Source organism: Oratosquilla oratoria, chromosome 29 (genome assembly GCF_046742065.1).
Source record: "Oratosquilla oratoria isolate Oo_2021 chromosome 29, ASM4674206v1, whole genome shotgun sequence".
Lineage (NCBI taxonomy): Eukaryota > Metazoa > Arthropoda > Malacostraca > Stomatopoda > Squillidae > Oratosquilla > Oratosquilla oratoria.
Window position 1 is genome coordinate 13297057 of NC_134805.1, and position 12103 is coordinate 13309159.

General features: G+C 40.4%; 1 protein-coding gene across 2 annotated transcripts; it reads right to left on the reverse strand.

Moving 5' to 3' along the window:
- Positions 1–417: 417 nt before the first annotated feature.
- LOC143040599 (uncharacterized) lies at positions 418–12100 on the reverse strand. 2 transcript variants are annotated; one of them, XM_076211716.1, is made up of 4 exons: positions 11825–12100; positions 7344–7457; positions 6324–6426; positions 418–817 (listed from the first exon to the last, which is right to left on the reverse strand). In XM_076211716.1, exons 1-4 carry the CDS (start codon positions 11913–11915, stop codon positions 565–567), a joined length of 561 nt encoding a protein of 186 aa, XP_076067831.1. In that variant the 5' UTR covers positions 11916–12100; the 3' UTR covers positions 418–564. The 2 variants fall into 2 exon arrangements, with proteins under 2 accessions (XP_076067831.1, XP_076067829.1); XM_076211714.1 differs by having other exon boundaries at positions 6324–6429; positions 11825–12099.
- Positions 12101–12103: the final 3 nt, after the last annotated feature.

Below are 12103 nucleotides of genomic sequence, written 5' to 3' on the forward strand. Positions count from 1 at the left end.
CAGAATAACTTTCAGTCTCCCAACTATGCAATCACAGCATATCAAAATCCTATCCTGACATACATATACTATAGGCTTTTTCCCCCTTTGAAGGGAGGTAGCCAAAAAACAAAGGCACAAAAACCACTCTTAACAATTCCATCCCCTATGGGTGGGAGTGGTTTCTATACCTTTGTTTGTGCTAAGATAAGAGGGAAGGTGGAGGGGTGTGGAGTGTTTTCAGGGATGGAATGGGTGGGAGTGATTTTATGCCTTTTCCTTTTTGGCTACCTCCCTTGTAAGGGGGAAAAAGCCTTGGTATATGTATGTATGTATAAAATTAAAGTATATATTCATTGGACCAATATTTTGTTCTTCCGTCTGTCTTACTACCACTTGTCATCAATTTCTCAGAAAGGATCAATCAAACACAATATCTGATATTTATACTAAGGATATTTTTTGGGCACATATAATTTAATACGTAGAAATATACAGTAGAAGAGAATTATAATATTAGCTACATACAATTGACATGGTTAAAAAACGGAATAATTCGTGAACCCTAATTATAGCCAAGTAAAATTATTCTCCAGGTCCTATATCCTCCTGTATCTTTTCTAAAAGCAGCTCAATTCGAGCACTCATTTTAGGTTGCCCCTTCTTGGTCTTCTTGCTAAGTTGCTTAAACCGATGCAGGCGTTTTTCCTGGTACTTCTTTTTTGCCAGCTCCATTTCCTGACGTCTCTTTTCTGCCGCTTCTCTTTTATTCCTCTTTTCCTCTTGCTTTTTGTCATATTCTTGCTGAGCCTTCTGCCATTTTGATAATTTCTTTTTCCTGAAAAATCACATGAAAATTTTAAACAGATATAAAATAAATGTAATCCCCTCACCCTTCATTTATGAATACCTTTGATATGAGAGAAACAATGGCGATGGATGGGAATTTAATGGGTGGGACCGGGTGTGTCACTTTGACCTGCCTACCAACCACCCGTATACGGGGATAGAAACCCTTGGTATATAAATACATAAAATCCCATAACAAGGAGGAAAATGCCATTACAGAGGTATAAAATATAACCTATACATTTGATCTGATGAAACATGATGCTATGAGAGGCCTGAATACAGGGTACTGGGTAAAAAACACATTTAGCAAATCTAGTCTTGGAACAGCCTTATCATAATCTGAGTCTACATCTATATAATCCTCTCAAATATGGGAGGGTTTTAATTAAGAGGATTAGGAGAGGAACATGGGGAGTAAATGGTAAGGATGTGTGAATAAGATTTTTGTGGTACAACAGATTGGTGAGAAGGTTTTGGCAAAAGGTAAGGATATCTTTTGGGGCCTTTATGGATTTGGGGAAGGCTTATGACTAGATGGAAAAGAAAGCACTGTGGGAGGTATTGCAGATATATGGGATTTGGGGAAAGCAAGTACAGGTAATCGAGAGTTTTTACAACTGTAGTAGTTTGTGTTAGGATTGGAAATGGAGAGAGTGAGTGGTGGTAAAAGTAGGGCTGTGTCAAGGCTGCGTCATGTTGACATGGCTGTTCAATGTGTACATGGAGTGGTACATGAGGTAAATGTGAGGGTAATTGGGAAAGGACTGGAGAGGGTTAGAGATAGTGAAGAAAAGTGGGAGGTGAGCCAGTTGTTATTTGCAGATGACACTGCTTGTGGCAGGGTCAGAAGGATTAAGGCAGTTAACGACAGGATTTGGGAAGGTATGTAATTGGAGAAACTTCAAGGTAAATGTGGGTAAGATGGAGGGTAGAGGGTGGAGGGGAGTGGAGTGTATTTTGGGATGGAATGGGTGGGAATGGTTTTTATGCCCTTTTCTTTTTGGCTACCTCCCTTGTAAGGGGGAAAAAGCCTTTGGTATATGTATGTAAATGCGGGTAAAAGTAAGGTGATCAGATATACAAGGGTAGAGGATGGTAGTGAGTTGGAAGTAAGTCTTGAAGAAAGGAGGCTGGAGGAAGAGGATGGTTTTAACCCCTTCGATATGATGACACCTACGTAGGCGTCATGAGGAACAAGTGGGTACGCGAGGATGCCGATGTCGGCGTCTTGATTATATATATTGTAGTTGTACCTGCGTGACCCCCATACTCTGTAAACTGGCTTCATCATATTTTCTATGGTTATCAAAATTCACGGGTGAAAGAGAACGAGCAATACAGTGGTAACTTTATTTTTCATAATGCGAGTATTATGACGCAACATCGCACGTCTGGGAGCTAATGCTGCCCACGAGATTTTGGCCCGGAGTGAAGGGATTAAGTATTTGGGGTCACATGCAGGCAATGGTGGAGTAGGAGTAGAGGTAAACTGTAGATTGAGGGAAGCAAGTAAATGTCTTGGGGGACTGGAAAGTATCATGAGAAATAGGCACCTGGAAATGGATGCAAAGAGAAGAAGATTATATGAAGGGGTGATTGTATCTACAACACTGTATGTGGTGGAGACTTGGAATTTAAGAGAGGCAGAAAGAAGATTAAATGTGTTTGAGATGAAGTGCGAGAAGTATGGTAGGAGTTACAAGGCTAGATAGAGTGAGGAAAGAAGAGGTCAAGAACATAAGAAATAAAGGAGACTGCAAAAGACCATAAGGCCTACACTAGGCAGCTCCGTATCCATCACCACCTGTCATCCCCATCCATAAAGTTGTCTAATCGTTTTTTAAAACAACTGATAGTATCAGCGCTTACTATGTGGTTACTAAGTTTATTCCATTCATCGACCACCCTATTTGTAAACCAATTCTTGCCTATTTCCTTCTTAAATCTAAATTTGTCCAGTTTATACCCATTACTGCGAGTCCTGCCCTGTTGTTTTATTATGATGACCTTGTTTGCATCACCCTTATTATAGCCTTTGATCCACTTGAACACTTCTATTAGATCACCCCGCACTCTGCGTCTTTCCAGAGAGTGTAAGTGTAGGTGCCTAAGTCTCTCTTCGTAAGGCAAATTTCCGAGTCCTTGTATCATTTTGGTCATTCTTCTCTGTACTGATTCTAGTGATTTTATGTCCATTCTGTAGGACGGAGACCAAAACTGTACCGCATAATCAAGGATGGGTCTAACTATCACTAGATAGAGTTTAATAATTACCTCTGCACTTCTATTCGTTACCGTCCTAGCAATGAAGCCTAATGCTCTGTTTGCTTTATTTCTGGCGCTAATGCACTGCTTCCTGGTTTTAAGGTCCGGACTCACCAGAACTCCCAAGTCCCTCTCGCACTCAGATTTTTCTAAAAACGTGTTATCTAAGTTGTATCTATTTTCGGGGTTGTGTAGCCCTACGTTTAACACGCTACACTTAGAGATATTGAAGTTCATTTGCCATTTCACCGACCATGTTAACAGTTTATTAAGATCATCCTGCAGAATCTGGGCGTCTTCTCCTGACCTAATTAGGCGTCCCATTTTAGTGTCGTCCGCAAACTTACTAACATCACTATTTAACCCATCGTCTAAGTCATTTATATACATAATGAACAACAAGGGACCCAAAACCGAGCCCTGGGGGACCCCGCTAGTAACATTGCCCCACCTAGATTTTATTCCATTTATGGTGACCCGCTGTTTTCTGTTACTAATCCATTCTAACACTTTTCCTCCTATGCCATGGGCTTTGATTTCATTTAGTCTCTGGTGTGGCACTTTGTCGAACGCTTTGCTAAAGAGGAGAATGGGGGACAGGCAGGGCTGATGAAAGATTATTGGAATGGTTTGGGCACATGGAAAAAATGAGTGATGAAAGATTAGCAAAAAGAGGTTGAAAGCAGAGGTATATGAAGTGAACTTGAGGGGATGACTGAGGATGAGATGAATGGATGGGGTGACGGGCTTTGAGCAAGAGGGGAATGTCTGTTGAGTAAAGAAGGGAGAAGGGAGGGGACAGGAATGAGTAGAGAATGGTTGTGTTAGGATGATGTTTTGAGTCCATAGGGATTTATCCTCATCTCTTATTTTCAACATGAGGAGAATAAGGAGCAGTAGCGATTCTAAGGGGGGGGGGGGGCATGGCCTCCCAGTTTTTTTGCATATCATATTTTCAAATTTTATATATATATATATATATATATATACACACACATATATATATGCATATATATATATATACATATATATACACACACACATCTTGGTAAATACTACTGCGGAACCAACTGTGTCACGGCGTCACATGCAGCGCCAATTCAAGGGGGGGGGGGTTGTTAGAACCATGGCCCCCCTCAGTTTTTCAGCTGGCCCTCCCACTTTCATAGTCCTAGAATCGCCACTGACAAGGAGAGAGGTTCATCATTTGAGTGAAGTAGCTCTGCTGTGAATATACTTTGTTATACTGCATTGCTTCCGACCCAGGCAGTGGGCAGTTTTGCAGGACCCTCACATCCAGGTACCACTGGTCCTTGGTGTAAATCAAATGAATGGAACGGACTTGATTTAATAGGAATTAGGTATCTAGCGGATTGCTAGGGGCTTTCCAGGTGGGGACCTACTAATTAAAAGCATGTGCCAAATTTGACACAGCCCGGGGGGAAGGAGAGAGGGGGTCGCCAATTTAATGAAGCGGCCTTGCTGTGGATGTGCTGTGTCTTGCGACACTGCTTCTGACCCAGGGCAATGGACAAGGTGCAGGGATGACCCATCATCCAGGAGGTGCTAAGATAAGAGGGAGGGTGGAGGGGTGTGGAGTGTATTCAGGGATGGAATGGGTGGGAATGATTTTATGCCTTTTCCTTTTTGGCTACCTCCCTTGTAAGGGGGAAAAAGCCTTGGTATATGTATGTATGCCAAATTTCTATTCAACTGACACTATCTACCAATATCTATATACCAAGTGTTTTTTCCACCCTTATAAGAGAGGTAGCCAAATCAAAAGCTTAGCTCACACTAATCTGCATAATGCCCAGTAGTCCAAATAGGCAGTTTCCAAGACAGTACTACCACTGTGCTGTTGAATCAGTGATGCAATAGTGAATGATTCCAACTGAAAACCACTGTGCAATTAGTTTGAATTACCTGATTTTGTATCATACGTGTAATATCTACCAGAAACAAGTACAAAACTAATTCAACTTCTGATTCAACCTCACGTTGCTGGTTTTCTCCCCCAATTTGGTCGGAGTCCATTTTCATGGACTGATTTTCAGGATTTCTGAACAACGTAATGCAACTTCAATTATTTCTCATGGGGGAAAAAAAATGACCTAATATCTAAATATTTATGTATTGCAACAACTTTGAGGGATGAATTAGATTCAAATATATAGGTTCCACTATATACTGTCTGTATTAGGATAATACTGTGCTATGATGTCCATGTGTCTACTAGTGAGCTATTCTGCTGTACAATCCAGCCTAGTGACACTGTCCTGCAACATTTTGAAACACAGCATAAACATTACAACTTAAGATGACTTAACAAACTAATCTAAATGACCCAGAATTAAATAAAAATGTTTCCCTGATCCTGGAAAGAAGTCAAAACAGACTGGTTGCAAAATTACGGTTACATGCATACATATACCAAAGGCTTTTTCCTCCTTACATGGGGGGTAGCCAAAAAGAAAAAGGCATAGAAACTACTCCCACCCATCCCATTTCCTATATATTCCACTGCCCTCCACCCTCCTCCCATCTTGGCACCTCCTGGATGACGGGTCATCCCTGCATCTTGTCCACTGCCCTGGGTCAGAAGCAGTGTTGCAAGACCCAGCACATCCACAGCAAGGCCACTTCATTAAATTGGCAACCCCACTCTCCGTCCCCTCATGCAGAAAAGAAGACAGGGAGAAATCCTCTTGGGCTGTGTCAAATTTTTCTCACACATACTCCCTCATCCCCCCTCCATTCCACCTCATACTGCAAACAATCTATCTATATACCATGGACCTCTTTGCCCATACAATGGAGGTTACAAAGGATTACAAAGGCGGAGCATGCCGACAGGAGACCTTTTGGTCCATATGTTATCGGATGGAAAAAAAAAAAAAAAAAATCAATTCATAATAAATGAATAAATAAAAACTATGATAATGTAAATAACCAGCCAAGGGACGCACCCACTCTCGCCAATATTTCCTTCTCCTCTTAGTTCCTCGTGGATGCAGTGGCAGAAGTTGATTTTCAACTACAGTGGCAGAACTTAATTTTCAGCTGATGTCCATCTCTACTCATTTCTTTCCTCCAGGCTCTTAGCTCTCTGGCGGACTACATACCCAACCCCGCCACTTCCAGGTAGATATGATTTATTCGTGGCAACCATAACCCATGTACAAACCACCTTAAAATAAATTTATACGCTTGTGTAAAAATCATACCTCCCAGTCTCTTCTTCCGTGTCAGGAAGCTCCTCAGGGACATCATCTTGAAGTAGTGGATGCACAAACTTGGGCACTTCTTTGCTTGTACTACCTGCACCATCTTCTACAAAATAAAACATTGAAATTGTAACCAAGTATGCAATTTCACAAACTATTGGTAATGAAATAAATAAGCAAAAGAATTGTGTTCCCAAACTTGTTAGCACAGATCTCCCTCACTATATAAATAGGTTACATTCCTCAAAGCCCAACTGTATAGGAAGTTTATAGATTACAAGAAAAACAGGGACAGTGATCGTATTAAAAAAAGATGGAAATTACCATACACTAACCTGCCTGATCACGAAAGTGAAACTTCCCAAACACCAATACAAGGGTATTAATACAGTGATCATATAATGAAATATTGTATACCAAGGCATCATATACAATGGAGACCACATATCAATTGCAAATCTATCTACCAGACAAGTGTGCTGGTAACACAATCGGATGTGTGGTGGTCTCCCGTTTGTTTCGCTGTGAGTTTGAATCCAGCACTTCTCTCCAATTACCAGCGGTGACTGTTGCCTGCTCCAATAGTCCAAGCATGTAGAGCAGTCATTCTCAATGGGGGTTATTTTTTAGCTCAGGGGGGCAAAAAACGTCATAGGTATTGCTTCTAACTGACAAATTTTAAGCCTAATATAAAAGAACTAGCAGCGAAGCACCAGCTGGGCCCAAGGATCTCATCAAAACACAACATAAGTAAAACATTTTAAATTAGTTGTTTATCATTGTTGCAATAATTTTTATTATTATTTTCCAATTACGAGGGGGCGATCCTTTTTTTTTCAATTGAAAAAGGGGGCGATATGGCTAAAAAGGTTGAGAAACCCTGATGTAGAGTAAAGGTCGCAGCTATACACCTTCTGGTGTAAGCTCCTTACTTTATATTGGTGCCGATAGATCTTCTGATAATTACTTTTATCCTTCTCACTTTATTTCAAAACATGCTATTATACTTGCGATACTCACCTTCACTAGCAACATCTACGTGTTCTTTCCTTTGTTTAAGCCTATCTTCTTTCTTCTGATCTCGCATATATCGCTGCATAACAGCTTTCTTCTGAAGATATGCCCGTCCATGGCCTGAAAATAAATATCATTAAAAGAAAGGTACACAAACCTTAGCGAGGTCCTTCGGGTAATATAAATCAAGCACAGCATTAAAATCAGCACATACATAACCTCTTTACTATTACCTCAAAAAAATTAATTTCCTTGTACATAATTCCACACCAATATCAATGGCAGAGCTATAGTTATACAACAGCCTACAGACCAACAAGGGTCATCAACATATTCATAATCATATCACACACCGCTCCATAAACACACTGAAAGACAACACACTGCTGCATGCCAGACCCCCTGATATCCACCCTTCTGAATCCTCTCTCCCACGAAAGGACAGTCCACTTGGCCAGACTGTGGTGCGGCCACCACCCAACACTTCTAAGCTACCAGAAGAGGCTGGATGACCGCATTGTGAACAGCTGCCCAGGATGTAACACTTCACCCCATACCATACAACACATAATGGAAGACTGCATTATACACAATCATGCACGCAAACAACACAACATACACTCTATAAAGGATTTGTGGGAAAACCCAGTTTCGGCTGTAGCATTCTTTGGGGAGACGGGACTGCTCGGACAGACAGTCTAGGGAACGACAACAACAACAACAACTAATGGTGGTCCTACAAGATGGATATTATGAAGAATCATCTCACTGTGTCTTGCGTCACTGCTTCTGACCCAGGGCAGTGGACGGGATGCAGGGATGACCCGTCATCCAGGAGGTGCCAAGATGGGAGGGAGGGAGGAGGGTAGAGGGGAGTGGAATATATAGGAAATGGAATGGATGGGAGTGGTTTCTGTGCCTTTTTCTTTTTGGCTACCCCCCCCATGTAGGGGGAAAAAGCCTTTGGTATATGTATATATGTATCTCACTGTATATCTTCAAAGTCCACAGAGACCTTCCGCCTTCATAATCTGGAGGTAATACCTCAAGGAAAATGATACTTTGTCTCAGGTGGGTCCAAGATCTCTACAAACAATAACTGTAGAGATACACTGATTTTTTTTGGCATACTCAGTTCCAGAACCATGCCATGCTATCAACTTTGCCAGACACAGTTGCAAGAATATGGAAAGCATGGCACATGTAAACAAAGCCAAGGGTAGAAAGAAACAGAGGTCATCTGTGGGTACTGCAGTACACAAGTGGACACTGAAATTAAGTGTGATTTTTCCAGGTTTTGGGTTCACTTCAAATGTGAAGGACTTTCTAAAGCCAAGGCAAATTTATGAAACATGCTGAGAAAACATTCGGAGTTCTACTGTTCAGTGAGAACTGTAAACAGATAGTTGACTAATTCCTCTTTTTCCTATACTAATATGAAAACCAGACATTGTGCACTAAATTCACATACAAGTTTAATACATTTTGCAACTGTCCACACTGTGAATAAAGTACAAAACATGGCTAAATAAAAAACTTCATTGTAAAACAAGGACATTCTGACCTGAGGTCATACTGGAATTTGTTTCATTGTCAAGTATAAAAATGTCATAGAAGTAAATATATTCATGTAACACTTTCCTACGTCCTAGGATGAGGTGGATGGATGGGGTGAAGGGGGCTTTGGGGAAGAGGGGAATGTCTGTTGAGGAAGGACGGGAGAGGACAGAAGACAGGGGTGAATGGAGAATGGTTGTATATGGATGATGTTGTGATGCATGAGGTGGAATGGGCGGGTGAGGTAGTATGTGTGAGCAAAATTTGACGCAGCCCGAAGGGATTTCTCCCCGTCTTCTCCTTTTATGCATGGGTGGATCGCCAATTTAATGAAGCGGCCTTGCTGTGGATGTGCTGTGTCTTGTGACACTGCTTCTGACCCAGGGTAGTGGACAAGGTGCTGGGATGACCCGTCATCCAGGAGGTGCTAAGATAAGAGGGAGGGTGGAGGGGAGTGGAGTGTATTCAGGGATGGAATGGGTGGGAATGATTTTATGCCTTTTCCTTTTTTGGCTACCTCCCTTGTAAGGGGGAAAAAGCCTTGGTATATGTATGTAGGTAACACTTTCACCCAATTATGTCACTGATTAAATATGAATTACATGAATAACTTACTAGCCTGGAAAGCTAATACATCCTGACATGGAGACACTTCGACTTTGGTAAAATTCCAGAATCACGCAGACATGATGGATATTTAACATCAAACTTATTTCATCCAATAACTCTTAACCTAAACATTCCATAGGAAAAATAGATCTTTCAAATGCAAAAAAGAAAAAAGTAAAAATGTGTTTGCATGATATTGGAATAAAATGGGTACATAAGAATAGGAAATCAGACCTGATTTGTCACAAAAACAGAGCATCTACTTGTGTTTGATGTGCTTTTAAATTATATATTGTTAAAACTCTCGCTGGCTGAGTGGGTTAGGGCGTCGTTACTTGCGGCGAAGGTCGAGGTGAGGGCAGTTCGAATCCTGCCACCAGCGAAGTTGAACCAAGGGCATGGTTCATTAAATTCCACTCTACAAAGCCCTCTGTGAGGGGCACTGTCCTAGCCTCCCGATAGGGGGGGGGGGGTGATGCTCAACCATATCATCATCATCATTGTTAAAACAAATCAATAGGAATATTGATAATTTTTGTACAAGATATTTCAGAATGAAAATAGAAAACATCGATAAAAATTTGTCAAGTTTTGACAAATTGGAAAAGCCTCATGTTGTGATGTAAGACACAATACAGGATATTTTTTGGTATTTTTTTTAGAAGTGCACACCTATGCAATATAGCAATAGAAAATTAAATATCCATTTTGTAAATTATAATACATTGACTATGGTTTCCTTGGCAGAAATAAATGATAAAAACCCTTGCTAAAAACAAATACAATACCGAACAAAACTGCAACAATAGGTTCAAGACGCCAAGTTGTCTGTCCAGTCCAGTCCCATCAATGTCTTATTTGGTGATGGTGTTGATGTTGTGTACCAGGTATTCTCCCATCCCACTCCAAGTGATGTCATCATGCTATATATTTTTAAAACAATCCTACAGAGCTTAGCTTCATGATTTTCTTTAAGTTATGAAACTCCTCTACACCCAGCAGCCTGATCAGATGCCAAACCGGCTGTCAACATCCCTGACAATGGTGACAACCATGATGACCTCTAGGATTATAGGTACTGCATTACTAAATATAGGTTAGGTTAGGCAGGTTAAATTAGGTTAGATGAATTTATTATACTTTCATTTCTTCAACCTCCGCATCTATCAAAGCAAAGATTGCATCTCAAGTAGTTGAGGGATTGCCAGGTATTAGAGCATACTATCATGCTGTTAGAGGCCAGAGCGGTGAAGGACATCATAGAATTCTAAATCCCGAAGACAAAAGCAAGGTGTCTTCAGTCTGGCCTCTAACGACATGGTGCAATTCTGGCCGACCTGATGTCCCAGATAGTCAATGGTGCCCCTCCCAAAGGCACTTTTCTTTAGATTTACAGTAACTCTGTTATGGCCAACAAGGCCTCATTCATATGTTTACTAGGTGTGGCATCATCTCACTCTGCATAGTGAGCCTCATGTCAGTCTATACCAGCCTGTCATACTGTGAATACATAGTGCTCCTTGTATAGATAACTCAATATAGCCATCTATCATCTCCCCATGTTTATAACATGTTACAAGAGGCATAACATGGCTTATCTATCTACTTTAATAATGAGAAGACCTCAACAGAATTAAGAAAATTTGAGGTGTACACATAAAATCTGCATCTTTCAAGAAAACTAATAATTTGGAGCAACCATTTATAAAAATTATTGTGATTTTCTTAAGACCAATCTCAGTAAAATTCCAAAATCATGCATATACAGTTATTTAACGTGAAACTTACATTGTCAAATTTAGAGCTCCTAACATAAGCATTCCATTCCAGAGCAGAGGGGTCCAGTGCAAGGGGAAATAGTTGGAAAATATTTAAACCGAGAGCATGGTTTGACCTGAGAAAGTACTCCTTTAACAATAGTCATTAATAATTGGAATGAGCTGGCAGAGTGGGTGGTAAATGCAGACTCAGTCAAAAAGTTTGAAGCAAGGCTAGACAAATTCTGGGAGGAACAAGAGCAAATATAAAAACTATAGTGCACAAATTAACACTGCATGCGGCCAACACCATACTAGAAATCAGGCTGCCACACTGGAGTCACAGGCCACATAAGGCCTCTTCCAGTAAACTTCAACTGTAATCAACTGTAATAGCATACACATAGTCTAGATAAATTATTACAAATGCAATAAATTATAAACTTATAAAGACAAAAAATGCGTGATAATCATACTGGAATAAAACCCTAATATCAAAATTAATAATTCCTTATCAGAAAAATTACTAAGCCTCTTTTGATGGAAAAGAATAAATTGCCTCACCTTCTTGCTGGCTCCCGAAATTTCTTTTAAACTTCTTTTTTAAGTATGCTCTCTTATCAAATGATTTCTTTGACTTATTTTCGCCTTTCATATTCTCTTCATTAACTCACGTACCAGACTCCATTTGCAATACTCGATTTCTTATATATACAAATTTCCTATCTCTCCAATAGGTGATACACTGGCTGTATCAAATTGGTGTAACGTACGAAATAACACGTGTAACACTTCTCAGTCCATAGTTGTTTGTTTATATTTACGTTTCCCCCAATAGTTTGT

Bases quoted from the DNA above. Each gene is read 5' to 3' on its own strand.
- LOC143040599 (XM_076211714.1), bottom strand. From the start codon at position 11,915: ATGAAAGGCGAAAATAAGTCAAAGAAATCATTTGATAAGAGAGCATAC. The intron at 7,458-11,824 runs GTGAGGCAATTT...ATTTATTTTCAG, and splicing joins TTTCGGGAGCCAGCAAGAAG to GCCATGGACGGGCATATCTT. The intron at 818-6,323 runs GTATGATTTTTA...GTGATTTTTCAG, and splicing joins ACGGAAGAAGAGACTGGGAG to GAAAAAGAAATTATCAAAAT.